This window comes from Pezoporus occidentalis, unplaced genomic scaffold (assembly GCF_034315485.1).
Source record: "Pezoporus occidentalis ecotype Australia unplaced genomic scaffold, CSIRO_AGI_Poc_V1 ctg105, whole genome shotgun sequence".
Taxonomy (NCBI): domain Eukaryota; kingdom Metazoa; phylum Chordata; class Aves; order Psittaciformes; family Psittacidae; genus Pezoporus; species Pezoporus occidentalis.
In genome coordinates, this window is record NW_026912832.1 from 1,199,084 (window position 1) to 1,213,820 (window position 14,737).

Below are 14,737 nucleotides of genomic sequence, written 5' to 3' on the forward strand. Positions count from 1 at the left end.
TAATGCATTTGAGTTCATTTTTGTGTTGGCTCTGATGCATATAATATTTTGAGAACCCAATTCCTAGTGAAACAGAAGATCTGATACCTAATTGAGAGTTTGCTGTCCAAATAGCAGCTGTGGAAAATATTTTGGGTTTCATCATCATTATTATTATGTAAAAATATGACATGGTAAATACAGCACATTTTTTAAATGCATACCTTAGTGGGTCATTCTCACACTTGCTTCCTTGAAGGCAGAATATGGAGCAAGTAAAGACTGTGGTGTCTGCATATCAAGAGCAGTCTCCTGCTATTAACTTGTGACAGCTGTGCTTCTTCTGGATCATGGGTTGCTGTTCTTATTACGGTGTTGTTGTGTTGATAATATTCAGATGAAGCCTACCAGGTTCACTTCTGGTGTCTAAATTAACTTATTCAATGGCTAAAAAGGGACACTTGATTCGAAACTATTCAGTCCCTTTCTCATTAAGGTTTTAATTTTTCTTTCATTTTCTTGCCTGTCATTTAATCAGATTGTAGCAGAAAAATAAGTATTCTCTACCCAGCATTGACAGATGACACACTGTTGAAAGATCTTCCAACAGCCTGATAGATGAAGATGACTGTTGTATCTTGTAAACTTTTTTGGGAGCATTTTAATGTATTGAATTTATTAAATACATTTTTTTTTTGATCTCTGATTGCATTCAGCCAACTTCATGCCTCTGGGCTGTCCCTGAGATTTGCTCTACCTGACTGGGATGCTCAGTGAGACACTCATGAGTTGGTAAATGGGATCAATGAGCTTCTCAAGAGTAAGTTATTTCCAGATCTGTACATGGGGGTAGAAGGAGTTTCCTCAAGCCTTTGGGCGTCTGGAAATTCGGAGTTAATTTGCAAGAATGATGATTTAAACATTGGCAAATATAGCTGCTCTTGGAATATAGAATTAGTTTAATTTTATGCTCAAACGTGTTTTGCGTTGTTTGGTTTTGCCTTTTCATTCCTTTGACCTAACCTTTCCAGAATAATCTCTCTCCCTATCTTATTTACCCAGTTTCCAATAACAACTTTACTCAGGGTTTACCACAGTAGTTAATAATTAGCTTTCTGAGATAACCACTTAAATTCTAGAGCTGAATATTATGTCCTTTCTTTCTTTTGATGTACTGTATAGCATGACAGGATCTAAATGTCATCAGGTCTAACATTTGATTCACATTAATATAATTACCTGCAGTGGTTGGACAAACAAAACCAAAACTCTTTCATCCTCAGATCAGAGGCTTTTTTTCTGTCTTTGAAGGCAACACTCTAGGTTGGCTTTTGAAACTGCCCACTTACGGTGGCTTTGTCTGAATTTACGTAACGCACTTGCAACGATACATTTTAATGTACTTGGAGTTGCCTCAGTCACGCCAAATGCGCAAAGAAAACGAGCAGAATTTGAGTTCACTGTCCAGCAAGAATCCATGTAGTTGATCAGGTAATGGCAGTTTTAGTTGCATCCTGTGTCCTTCTTTAGCAGGACATCCCACTGATCGGCATTTTGTGATGTCCAGGACATGTCTCTGATTACTAAGGTGGTTCCAGCGCTGCCTAAAACACGTGAAGAGCTGTGGTCCTGCTGCCTGCTGTCTGTCCTGTCATTCGTTCTTATCTATTATTCCTGTAGCTCCCAGTTACATCCATGCTGACTTCACTTCATATTTTTTTCCATGTAAAATTTGACAAGGCTGCACCGTATCACCCTTGTTCCCTTCCCTCCTCTGGAAGGCAATGACAGTAACTGTCATTCATCCTTATGAGGAAAGCTGCTGTGTTTAACACTTTCTGTAATAATTTAAAGTTGTTGCCGTGGTGGTTTTTGATCATAGGTGAAAGCCATGATCAAAGCTGAATCAAGCGCAAGTCATCTTGTTTTGGAGGGTTGGGGAGGGGAGTGGCATTTCAGGCCCTAGATGACAGCTGTCTTCCCACTCTGGACAGTGACCAGCCTAAAGCAGACTTTCAGGCAGATGGCACTAATAATATCTGTTACAAACTGCTCTGGAAGATGTTTAGAAACCCTGGATGATATTAGGGCAGTAGCCACCATATTTTTGGGGGGCTTTTTGTTGGTTTTGGAAAGGTTCTTACATCAATTTTCACCAAGATGAAGATCTAGAGAACTGTGTTTTATCTTGATTTTTATCAAATGATAGTGAAAAACAGAAGATTCCTGAAGATTAAGAAGTTTGACTTAAAGTTTTAATTTTCTATATTAGCTTTTTGAAAACTGAAAGGTATTATGAAAGACTGTGAGGTTGTGCATTAAGAGGCAACAATGAGACTATGAAGTAGTGAAGCACTGCTGTAAGCACTATAACCAAGCCAGTGCTGATCCTGTATGCAAAAATAATTGATGTATCAAGATGAGGATTTTTTTCATGGCATATTGCTTTTAATTTGGCAATAATTAAACAAAGAAAAATTGTTACCATTTCAGCGATCTAGTGCTGTTTAATTTGAAGAATCTTTCTCGATTTTGTCATGGAAAGCACTTTTCTCAATACAGTGTGGAGGCAGAGAAAAGAGCAAAAAGAGAAACATGCAAAATACTGAACACCATACCTTGGTGCTGCTTGCACAGGGGCTTCAGGGAAGGCGAATGATAAAGCTGCTGTGTCTGTCTTCCCAGGAGCTCACAGTCTTCTTAGCCTCTGCTGGGTGAAGCTTTATCCCTTTCTCCTACCTCTCACTCATAGCCAAGGGAAGCTGATCAGGTAAAACATCAGTGGGGTCCTTTTTCACAGTATGCCCTGCTGTGAGACTGCCTGTATGCTTGCTTGTTTGTTTAGATCTGCTTTGGTTAATGGACGTAAAGTTGATTGAATGATTATTGTCATTAGCCTAAGACTCTTCCTTATCTACTGAACTTCACAGGTATGAGACACTCCTTTGGTTTTCCATAGTAGTAATTACGTTGTCTTGCAGTTGTTTAGATGTTTATCCTGTGGTAGTTCTTCTTTCCTGTATGCAGTCAGAGCTTTATCAGTTGATTTCCAGCTGAGACTTTGAGGAAGCTTTTGGGGTTTGGAGGGATGCTGGTTGGTTGCTAGACTGAGCAACAGTGAGCTGTCATAATCTAGATTTTCATCAGAATGACATCTGATAATGTGTCATGTAACACATAGTGGTTAGCTGGAAGTTGAGTACCTGTTTGAAGATCTGTGCATTCCCTGCAAATCTGCAGCTGTGGTCGTTAAGTGCACACATCTGCATAATGGTGCTGTCTTTCACTCTCCATGTTTACTGGTGTTACTTCTTGGATTCAGCTTCCCAAATTATTCCTGTTACATATGTTCGTGGTGCAGTTTGTATTTTCAAATGATGGGAGAACTAGACTGTTTCCCAGTCTCTTGCCCCATCACCTTCCAAAACCGCTTGCTTTATTTTGGGATATCCCTCATTTTTAGTTCATCAGAGTCTCTCTCAAAGGTTTTTACCCTCTTTTCAGAAATTCAAATGCTGTTTTCTTTTCTGATTCCTCTTTATATTAATATTAGCTTTGTGCTTTAGAGTAGGAGTATTGCTTTTGTGATTTCTGGTTTTGGAGAAAAGCCAAGTCACATATGGTATGGCTCTTCACCTGTAAAGGCAAAATTGATTCTTACTTGATCCCTTTCTGTCAAAGCCTGAAGATTCCATCTCTCTTGATCAAGGGGACATCTTCTTCGTACCTCATACCTCTCTAGACCCTTGTTTTTTTAAAAAATGCAGTGCTAATTGCACTTGTATGGTGCAGGTGATAACTAAATGGAAAGGTTTGAAATCAGGTTAGGAATCAGACAAGAAAGTTAACATTACTTGTGTGAGTATAGCACACAATGAACAGCTGAGGACATGTCTTGTGTTCTGTGCGTACTATCCAAACAGTCCTTGGCATCATCTCCCAAAAACTTCTACTGGTGGGGAACTAATGTGGTCCAGGTAGGCAGTTTGAGTGTTACCTGCTCTGAAGCCTGAAAGTGTAGAAATGAAACAGGCCAGCTGAGATCAGTGTCAGAGAACTCTCCTGGGCATGCTTAAGTGATGTGTATAGACTGTAGCTGTTAAGACCTAAGAGTTTCCATCTCTGTGCCAAAGTCCCATGGTCAGGAATATTCAAGGTGATGCTCCTTCTGAAGGATGTTGTGTGTTGATCATTTGTATCCCATGAGCTTTACAATGCTACTACTTTGATGTCTGTGTGTGGAAATAAACTGCAAGATGACACAATAGCCTTTCCACTCTCAGAGAAGCTGTAGGTACAAGTTATTTGTAAGATGTCTTTAGGTGGATAGTCACAGCAGCTGTGAACATCCAGTATCTTAAAGTGAAGTTTGGCATGATGCTTCTCTGAGGCAGTATTTGTTCTGCTTTCTTCATGAAAAATCAAAATCCATCAGTTACTTTACAGCATGTTTTTATAGCTGATTTTGCAATGTAATAGTCATTATCACTGTTTTAAATCTCTTGGCCCTTCATATGCCTTGTGTTGCTTCGTGATGTGAAGTTGCAAAGGAGTTATGTGAACGTAATGTTTGTAAAATGCTTTGAAGATGAAAAGCACTACAGTAGGGTTTTATTATTACCAGAGGCAAAGTGAGCAGGAGTGGCTTAATGTTGGACTGTTCATTTCCCAAGAGATGGCTTTGTTTTGAAGAATGCACGTTATCAACTGGATTGGAAACAAAATTATCTTATTTCAGTCCTGAAGATAAATAAATAAATTGGCAAGCTTTCTACCTTGAGATTATTTACTGAGATATTTCTTCAAGAGCAGAGCAGTTATCATGCTATCTATGGCTCTGTTCTTAGGTTATGGTTAATGGTACATTTATTTACTGTATTTGGCTTCCACCATCCGAAGGTATTTTGAATCCAATTTGTTCAAACATCTTTATGTATATAACACTATTCCTACAGCTATATGATACTTACATATATATGATATATTTAAGAAATATATATTTTAGAGACATATTGCTCTTCTAGAGAGAAAATCAGTTTCAGCATGTAAATAAAAAAAGTAGTCTGCGTTCAGAAATGGTGACCTTTTATTACAGCTTGGTTCACAGACAGTTTTTCACATGTTCAACCTGCCGTGTATAAACAAACTGGCTTTTATTTTAAATAGTACTTTAAATATTTTTTGAATAATTTTTCTTTCCAGCCTATATCTAAATCATAAACCAAGAGGTGGTTATGCAGGGACAACAAATAGTCGTAGTGAGCTGTTTGGCAATTCTCAAGCTAATATGGTTTCCTTATGAGTTAGAGAAGGGAGGGAGCTATGTTGTTCAAATGGAAATTCAGCTTCAGCTTGCTAAGCAGGGAACTGCTTCAGGGACACTGATGTCCTCTCGTGGATTGATGTCTTCACATGGATCATTGTATCCCTTGCCCTTGCAGGGAGTCATCACTTCCACCCGAAAGCCTTAATGTGACAGAGCTGTTCTGTGGTGTCAGCACTGGGTGCCTTTTGGGAGCCGGCGCTGCTGCAGCCGGGGATTTCTGAAGCAGCCATTGTCAATGGAGGGGTGCTGGGTCGCTGCCAGGCGCGAGGCACTGCATCCCTGCAGCCTGGAGTGAGCCACCTCTCTCTGTGCAGCTGCAAAGGCTCTAGGCTCCTGCCTGCCACTTGCAGAAATCGTTGTGGAATTTGCTGATTCTGCCAGACGCCAGCTAAACACTTGTTCCCAAGTGGTGTGTCCTATCAGTACAGCTGTTGGTTATGAAAAACATGCAAGGGCTTTCATCTGTAATAATAGAGCTTTGTTGAAGTATTGCAAGCTCAAAATGGTCTGAGAAATGCTGTCAAATACTATCTCCTTGCTTAGCCAATAGGGAGCTTCATTCCCCAGTGCTCCCATTAAAATGTTCATTTATTGTCATCACTTATGTCAGAGGGAGGGAGGGAGGAAGTCTAAATTTTCCCTCTTACTGTCCATAAGGATTAACTGACATCGTTGGGCAGTGCTTTCAAAGTATTCTGACCTATTTGCACAACAAAACGGATGAGAACAAAATAAACAGCTCTGGTCAGCAGCTGAATGCTGTATTGTAGCTGCAAGATTTGGCAGTGGATTTTCTCATCATTTTTCCAATGTAGACAAAACCTGGATGCTACAGAAATCTTGAGCATTACAAGCAGATAATACCTTTCCTGAATAGCTTGATTCTTCTGTTGCCCTTTGGGGAAAGGGGACAGTTTGGCTGTAATTCAGTTGGAACAAATGATTATGAAGCAAATAACAAAAAAAGTGTAGATTTATCATTTTGCTATGCAGGGTGATAAATAATTGCATAATTTCCAACAAGCTGCAGTATATACTTGTGAGATGGTGGATTTCTCTCCAAGGTATAATCTCTGGAAAGAAGCATTAAACAGGGAATTGTGACAGACTGTAAGAATTGGTGGTTTCATGCTTTGCTTTTTATTTTGTAACAACCATGGTGGATACTTGTCATTACCTCTTCATTTTTATGTAGTACACCCTAAGGAATGAATCAAGAGAAATGTTTCATTTTAGCTATTTGGACAACCATTCCAAATTTCCCAGGTCACAGATTTTTGGTAGTTTGGAGGATAAAATTGCCTAACACTGAAGATAGGAAATACCTCTTTCTATCTTGCATCTTCAACTCAGATTCTGCAAATACTAAAATGAAGCCTTTTAAAATTTGTCTTTTTTTCCCCAATTCCATTTAGTGATAGTCCCAATGCTGTCCATGAAGTGGAAAAGTGGTTACCACGACTGCACTCAGTTGTCATAGGACCTGGCTTAGGTAGAGATGAAGTTCTACTTGAGAATGCTAAGGTAATGTGCATATTGGTTTTATTCTGTATCTTTATGTTGCATTTTATTAACCAATTTCATCTCTTTTACATGATTACACAAATGGTTTTGATAGGGTTACTAAATAAGAAATTTAATAAAATGTTGTTGACTTAAAATTACAGCTGTTAGTCACAGGCTTCTTTATGAAACTGTAAGCATCACTCTGAATTTTAGGCACCCATATGGTTGTTTTGATTTGCTTTTGATAGTGAAAGTTGCTAATTAAGAAATAGATGTTGGCATATCTAGATAAAGAGCTCCGTGTTTTCTTAAGTGCAAAGCACTTGTATTGTGAGAGCATAAATATGAATCTGACTTTATGTTTTCTTGGAACCATATTCAAAAACTTTATCAGGCACCAAAGAACAGGGGCTGTGCCCTCTTGCAATAAGCAGTAATACTCTCAATTATAAAATGTTGCAGATTTCTACCCTGCGTAAAGAGGTAGTCCTATTTTCTGTCAAACCTTAGCGGAGAGCTGAAAACAGAAGCTTAGATAGTTCTGTACTCTAAATAATATGTACTTACACCACCTTCCACATTATATTACTGTCAACACCTCTTTGTATGTTCAAAGTATATCTTTCAGTCTAATGTCAACCTTAGTTTGTACAATTTCAACTTTTTTCCTGAGAAGTTAGTACTGAATCAGTGGTACTAACAAGTGAAATTAATATAATTTACAGACATATTGATAGTTACACAGGGAAATTGCAAAAGACGGGAGGCAAGATACTGGAGGCCATTCTATCCAAGTAGTTTAGACTACCTTGAGAGCTATGGAGGGTGGTTTTGCTAGGCTTTTGTTAGCAAAAGCTGCTGTTGGAGCTCTTCGCTTCTTTAATTCTCCTCCTGCTTCCAAAAGACATTTGGTTTATGATATAGGGGTGCAAAACTATAAAGATTCTGGATTCAGAAAGAAAGGAAAAAGAAGTTTTTTACAGCTGATCAAGAAATCAAATTCTGTTCTGAATGGAAAATTTCAACAGCAATTTTATTCTTTTTTGAAAACTTTTAAAAAATTCTTTTTACTGAAAAAATTTTGGGCAATAATTTTTATTCTTGCGTTTGGGTTTTTTTAATCTTTTTTTCTAAAGGAAAACAACTTTAAACAAAAGAAGGATTAATTTAGAATATCTAATTATCCAACATAAGCTTCTTTTATATCAGAATTCCATCTGGGTTTTATAACTATCTGTCACTTTGTGTGTATTACAGATGTATCTGGAAGAGTCCTTGATTGTATTTTATTCTTTTTTTGCATCATTGCTAAAAATAATTTTGCTTTCTTAGTAAATTACAAGCATATTTTTACTTCATCCTGACTGTCCCCTGTGAGCTAGCTTAAAGTTAAAGAAACAAACCCAGCCAATGAAGACAGTTTGTTTGGAAGTTACTTCATGCTAAAATATCAGGCCACATTTGTATGAGCTGTGGATCTGACCTTATTAATTTCAAGTCATTGTCTTCATTGTAATTATGCAACTGTTTATTAGTTACTCAGTGTTGGTTTTTCACATGTAACTGGGGACAAGTGAACCCTCGTTGCCTGCTTGAGGAAGACTGATGCTTCTCTGTGCTGAGGAAAGGCTGAGTTTGGCCTTTCTTCAGTGGTGAATTTTAAGCTTTGTATCCCTCTTCACCTTCAAGAAAAAAAGCAAGTGATGGTGGCATTGCTATTTAAACTTTTGTAGGAGGCTGGCTTGGTATATAATTTTCAGTTGTTTCTTTAAGCTAACCTCAGCGTGCTGTCATATGAACACAGGGCTGAGATGTAGATTAGTGTCTGCGTTTTGGTCAGGTTTTGGATCAGATTGGCAGTGATGAGGGGAGAGAGCTTCCCCTCTTCCTCCTCCTGCGCCATTAAAGTGCTGAGGTGTAGTCGTCTGTCCCCTCTTTGATGCTGTTCTTATGTCAGGTCTTGTCAGTATTGTGCCAGCACGTTGCCAATGAATGTCCTTGTCCAAACAGTCATGTTCTGAGGATGCTTTTCTCTTCTGAGCCTTGAGAAATGAAGATACTAATGCAGTAACCTGCTATTTTTGGTATAGAGCCCATGGACAGTGTTTTTAGTGAATTATATAATTTATATTTTATAGCCTGAGTACTTGTTGACCAGATGGTGCATCTTCTCTCTCCAGGTCAAAGAATGCTTTACTTCCTCATCACCTTCTCTCATACTTGATGCCTGCAGTGTATGCACTGTGGCATTTCTGCTTCTTTTGAACAGTCTAATGTGAAAAAAAAATACCACCTTGTGATCAGTTTCTTCTGAAAAAAAATTTTTTCCCCTTTAGGACATAGTGGCAGTCTTTGACTGTGTGCTTATTGGATTCTTGTGATTGTCTGGATTTGTCTGTAATTCCATATACAAGCTCTGTTACAAGAAGCCACTCTACAAGTTATACCCCTCTCTCATATTTCACTTGTGTGGGTCTGTGCCAAAACCCTGACATGCTGTTCCTCAGTTGCCTGGGTTAGGGCTGATGATCTGTCAGAGGTTTCTAGCCATGGGTTTGCAGGACCAGGAGCTTCAAGAGAATCTCTGAAAGAAAGCATTTGTTGGGTTCCTAATAGCTGTGCAGCTGGATCCTATGTAGATGTGGCAATCCTAGTCTTGGCCTGGTTGCACCCTCCGACTCTGGAGCAAATAAACAGTCCATGCTATCTATTTCTCTTCAGAGAAGCGGACAAAAACATTTTCTCCTCCCCTTCTCAGCTCTGGAGTGTGCAGATTGAAGCATCTCTGCTCCCCATTCTACTTCCAACTTCCAAAATGCTGTTACCACGTTTGGTGTGGAACTTCCTTGTAGACAACATCGGGCCATCTTGGTTGATAATGGCCAGAGATGGTAGTACCATTACCTCTCCAAGTTCATCTCAGCTGGTATGCTGCTGCTGGTGGTTTAGACTGTTGAAAAAGAGTTTAGCTGCTATGTGGAAGCAAGGCCAAGGTCCCTATTATTGTCCTCTGCCAGTGTTTAGAAGCAGCTTATTTCCAAAGATATTGGATGTTCTTTTTTCACACACAGCAGCAATATTATGTCCCTATAATATCTACCCACCACAGTGTTCTTCATTCACGCATTTGAGGGGTGTTTGCACTTCTGGTCTTAAATTGATCTGATTTTTCTTGTAGCATGAGACTTGGAAGTAGGGGAATTCTTGTCTGTGCCATCAAGAGCTTTTCCTCAGGTGTCCAGATAGAGCCCATTTGAAAGTCTCTGTTTCAAGTGGATTCTCAGTTCCACCTCAACTGTGTTCTCCGCCTTTCTGTGTTTGGTCAGTTGGAATAATTTCCCCCCCTTTCAAGCCTCATGCCTTTAGGATTTGGGCAACACTTCACAGCCCTGATAAATTGTGAGAACAGGACCAGGTGCTTCATTACACTATCTGCACTGTTTTTTGCAAGATCAAGAGGACTACAGAATACAGAGCCACCTTTTATTGTAGCAGTCTGGCAAAGTTAAATCTGCTGCTCTGGGCCTTGAGAAACATTTTCCTCTTGATATCTGAGCAGCCCCCTGGGTTCTTTCTATACCAAGTAGAAGACACCTGAGAAGCATCCCAGGTTAATGCTGCAGTTGATAGATAGTAATACTGTCTGTGGGACCTACCACCAAGTATGAATATGAACAACAGGATGTGTCTCTCTTTGGGGTAACTCAAGTTAGCAGAAGAATTATTTACAAGAGACAGGATTCTTCAGTGTGTGTCACATGCATTTGCTTCCTGCCGTGTTCATACCCTCTGTAAAGTCTTCTGGAGGTTCTTGCCGTGGGGATTCAGCAGTTCATAGGGATGTGAAGTAGTAACAGGGACATGCCACTTTTTGTCTGAGCCCTCAGCTAGATGGGGTGAGGGAGACAGGATCTTGCTTGTGATACTGCAGAATCAAAAACCAGAGTGCATGTACATGCACCCACTGTGAGAATGTGTGTGTACACTGTATTTTTCTCAGCCCTCACCCTATCCCCAATATTGATGAACATACCACAAGTGGTATCCAGTGAAAAACTGCACTCTTAGTAGCCAAGCCTCATTGCTTTCAAACAGCCCAATGAGTGTCAGAATTTGTGGACCTCTTCACCTAAGGTGTAGCATTTTCTGGGATAGTGTGCAGTTCTTTTCTGATGCTGGTACTGATGTGGATAAAGCTTGGGAGAGCCAGCTTGACACAGAGAGATCCTCTCCTTGTGCTAAGAACTACTGCTGTTTGTGCTAAGAACTATTAGGATTCTGTGGCTTCCTTGCAAATCTCTTGATTAGAAAAAGAGGTTTTGCAAATATGCTAACAGGACCTTAAATACAGGTTTATGCAGCTTGCAAACAGAATTTGTTTTCTAATGTATGTAATGGATCTTGATGAAAGTCCTTCACAGTGAAGTGGGGTGTTTATTTGCTTTCTGTTTGTAGGCTTATATTGTTGTTTAACTTCATTTTGATACTTATAAGCATTTGTAAGCCACACGCTGGAAATGGATACCTTTTCAACTCTTTCTGAGCACATTCAGATAGAAACCGTAAAAAAGAAATTGGCAGTGATAAATTCCAGAGTTAATTTTCAGTTTATGTTTATTTGTTTTAAAACAAAATCCCAGCAGCTGACCATGAATACCTTAAGCCAGGTCTAACATTAACATAATATGGTAAATTGGGAACCTCCTAGTTTGCTTTCTGAGTGCAATCCTTCAGTGGATGAGACAGCATGAGAAAACTTTGTGTCTTTATTCTGACTTAGATTTTTTACTTTGGAGTAAACAGGATTATTGCTTAACTGGATTTGGATGTGTTTAGGGAAAATTGCAGTTTTCTTCCAAGTTTGACAGCAAGGGATCTGCTTTGAAGTCAGAGGGGGAATCTACAAGCAGATCATTCTCTCTTTTCATTATTTGTAATGTAGAATAGAACAGTTTTGATTAGCTGCCATGTACAGCATCTTCAGCTTTTTTAGTTGTAACAACAGCTTTTAGCACTTCCCAAAGCACTTACTGTGCTTGATGATATAGTGGGGTACTCTTTAGAGTCCTTATCACCCTCTGCCTGGATTAAATTAAGTATTTACTTGTGCACCTGAAAAATCTGTTTTGGGAAACAGGGTCTAGCATGTAGTACGACAGTTAAAAGGCAAAAGACCTGGTTACATTGAATGGAGCATAAACCATGAGATAAAGAAGCTTATATATTTCAGAGAAAGGATGTTTGTTGCTGTTATGTGACTCTTAATTCAAATAGTACAAATGGTGATCATTTCTTATGTGAGATTTGTGAACTTGGTGGACTGATTAATGAGCTAGCGGTAGTTATGCATACAGGGATATATGAAGTAAAACTCAGGCAATTAGCCTAGTTAAAGGTGATTTATGTGAATCTTGTTCACAAAGTAAGATTTTGATTGTCTTTGCCACCCTCTGAAAGGAGGGTGAGTTCTTGGGTCAGTTGTAGGAATGAAGGAAATAAAGTTTCAGAGTTCACTGCATGTTTCCCAGTGAGTAAATAGATAAAACCCCAAAACAGATACTGAAAATACAGCTCTAATGTGAAAAATCTTAAACAGTGGAACTCCATTTTTCTAATGATTTTCAAAACCTTCTGTATCAAATACAAAATATTTTTTTTATTTGGGGAATAAAAGGGAAGCTTCTCCCCTTGTCCCCCGCCAGCCCTGACTATGGCCTTGAGCACAAGCCTCTGCTTGGGATATTTGCCTACCTCTAGCTGTGCAAGATTACAAACTTATGCTTGCCAAGGCCATTTTCCAGGCATCTCTGCCGCAGAGCTGCATCTTGACCTCTATTGCAGCTGAGTCCCTGCTAACTCTGCATTTATCCAGACTTGAAGCAAGGAATGCAGAAATGCTTCCTAGGGCTTTCAGTACCTATTTGTGGGAATTGATTTGCAGTGTGTTGGGGTGGAACTTATTTGTGCCTCCTGGGCACTTTGGGGAAGGAGTGTGCAGAAATACTTACAGCTGCAGCATTTACAGGGAAAATTTTGCTGTTTCTTCCCTTTTATCTCTTTGTTCCAGAGAAAACTGGATTCAGAATTATTGGGTGAGAGCAGCATCCATGTGGAAAATACAAGCAATTATAGGGAGCATTTCAGTAGCAGTTTCTGAGCCTAACTTTCAGTAGAGGGTTGTTTCATAAAGGGGCCACCACAGCTTTTTGATCCTTTAAGGTTTTATAAGATGTAACCAGTGCCACGTTATGCACATTTAAATGTCTCTACCAAACCAGAGTATGTAATTACATACTTGGCATTTGGAGATTGCAGTAGAGTGCACTGAAGGCAAGGTTATACTGCTTCCTAAAATGTTTGGATGTCATCATGGTCAGTGCTATCTATTATCATGGTATGCAGAAGCTTGAACTTCTTTTTGAGAACATGGATAAGGAATTTTGCAAAGACTAGGCCAAGACATGACTCTTGAAGGGACCTAGGAAATACAGTGTCTGTTGCTGGTGTCAGTGAAGGAAACTGTGCAAGGTAGAAAAATGACATTGTGATGCATCCTTGATGAAAATTAATTACTGTTGTGGGATAGATGTTGCTTTATATGTGCTGTTATTGTGGTTTCCTGTTTATTTCATTGTCTTTTACTAAAATGAGTGGCTCTAATTTCCTGATTCTTCCGTTTGCAAACATCAAATGCTGAAGTTACTGTGCAGGTAAACCAAACGAGTTCACCAGTAAAAGCAGGAGTAGTGCTACAACTAATAATTAGATTGAAAGTCGTTGCAGGCATTCTGCAGCTAATCCACATCTAATTAAAAAAGCCGAGAAATGTATCCAAGTCAGGTGTGGGCAAAACCGTGCATAATTGTCTTTTCCAAGGAGCTGTGGGGAACCACCTTGTATGCTATTGTCTACAGGCAGAGTAAATAGGATATGTGTGTTATTGCTGGCTCATGGGCTTGCGTGGAGAAGTCCAGGCTGACTGCAGAGTTTTGCAAGAGGCTGTGGATGCTGCTGGTGCCTCAGGGTGGCTGCGCTATGAAGACTTCCATGTCTGATTAGATATCGATAGTACTTAGGAGTTCCATAGCAATTTATTCCTCCCTCACATGTTCCCTCCATTCACCTCCTAGCTGTTTTTTGCAGCCAGCGTTTTGCACCGGCTCATTTGGCCCATTCCCATTTTCCATAATAATTATGGAAGTGTGTAAGAGTCCTGGATTTCTGTGTTAGTGCAGGTGAACCTTGTGTTTCACAGCACAGCTGCAGGGTATCAAATGGATAAATTGCATAATGTTTTTCTGCATTACTGTGCTCTCCTTCAGCACGCTTGTCCCTTCAACATTCTTTCTCCTGTAGTCCTTTCCAGCCTGAATTGTTTCTGATTTAATGTGTGTGATGATCTGGTTGCAGTGGGATAGGAGTTTTCTGGTTTCTTTGGTTTGTTTTTGTGGTGCTTTGGGCAGTAAGTTTTGGTGTGAAAGTGGAGTTAGTTTTGAGCTGTATTATTTGTGTAATTGACAGTGAAGTTTTTTCTGTATGCTGCAAGTATTAACCAGGAAAGTCCATGCCAAATATCGAGATACGGGTTCAGCGGAAAATTGATTTTTGCTTCCAGGAACAAAATACTCTGCATAGAGGATGTTGCCATTTTTGCTGTAAACAGCTCTTACACAACTTACTTATTTGTTTGTTTTTTTTTTTTAATACAGTATCTCTAGTAATAGAGTGTTTAAAAGTGTGCTTAATCTCACCTAGTTCTTGGTGTCTAAAAATAAAGCAGTAAAGTGTCTGTTCTCTCTGTGGTAGCTGAGGGGAGGCAGATACGTCTGTTGGTGATTGATCCAACCTAAGTGTGATGCCTAAGCCGCATAGGATGAATTTCCAGTGGCTAGCCATTTGACCTTTAAATGGCAGCAGGTGAGATGG

At 39.5% G+C, this 14,737-nt stretch overlaps 1 protein-coding gene across 9 annotated transcripts in view; it reads left to right on the forward strand.

Moving 5' to 3' along the window:
- NAXD (NAD(P)HX dehydratase) overlaps positions 1–14,737 on the forward strand; it is a 49,872-nt gene that overhangs the window by 17,527 nt on the left and 17,608 nt on the right. For all 9 annotated transcript variants that reach the window (XM_062619387.1, XM_062619434.1, XM_062619414.1 and 6 more), the window contains one exon: positions 6,721–6,829. In XM_062619387.1, the coding sequence (XP_062475371.1) occupies positions 6,721–6,829 (109 nt within the window). The remainder of the gene's footprint in view (positions 1–6,720; positions 6,830–14,737) is intronic.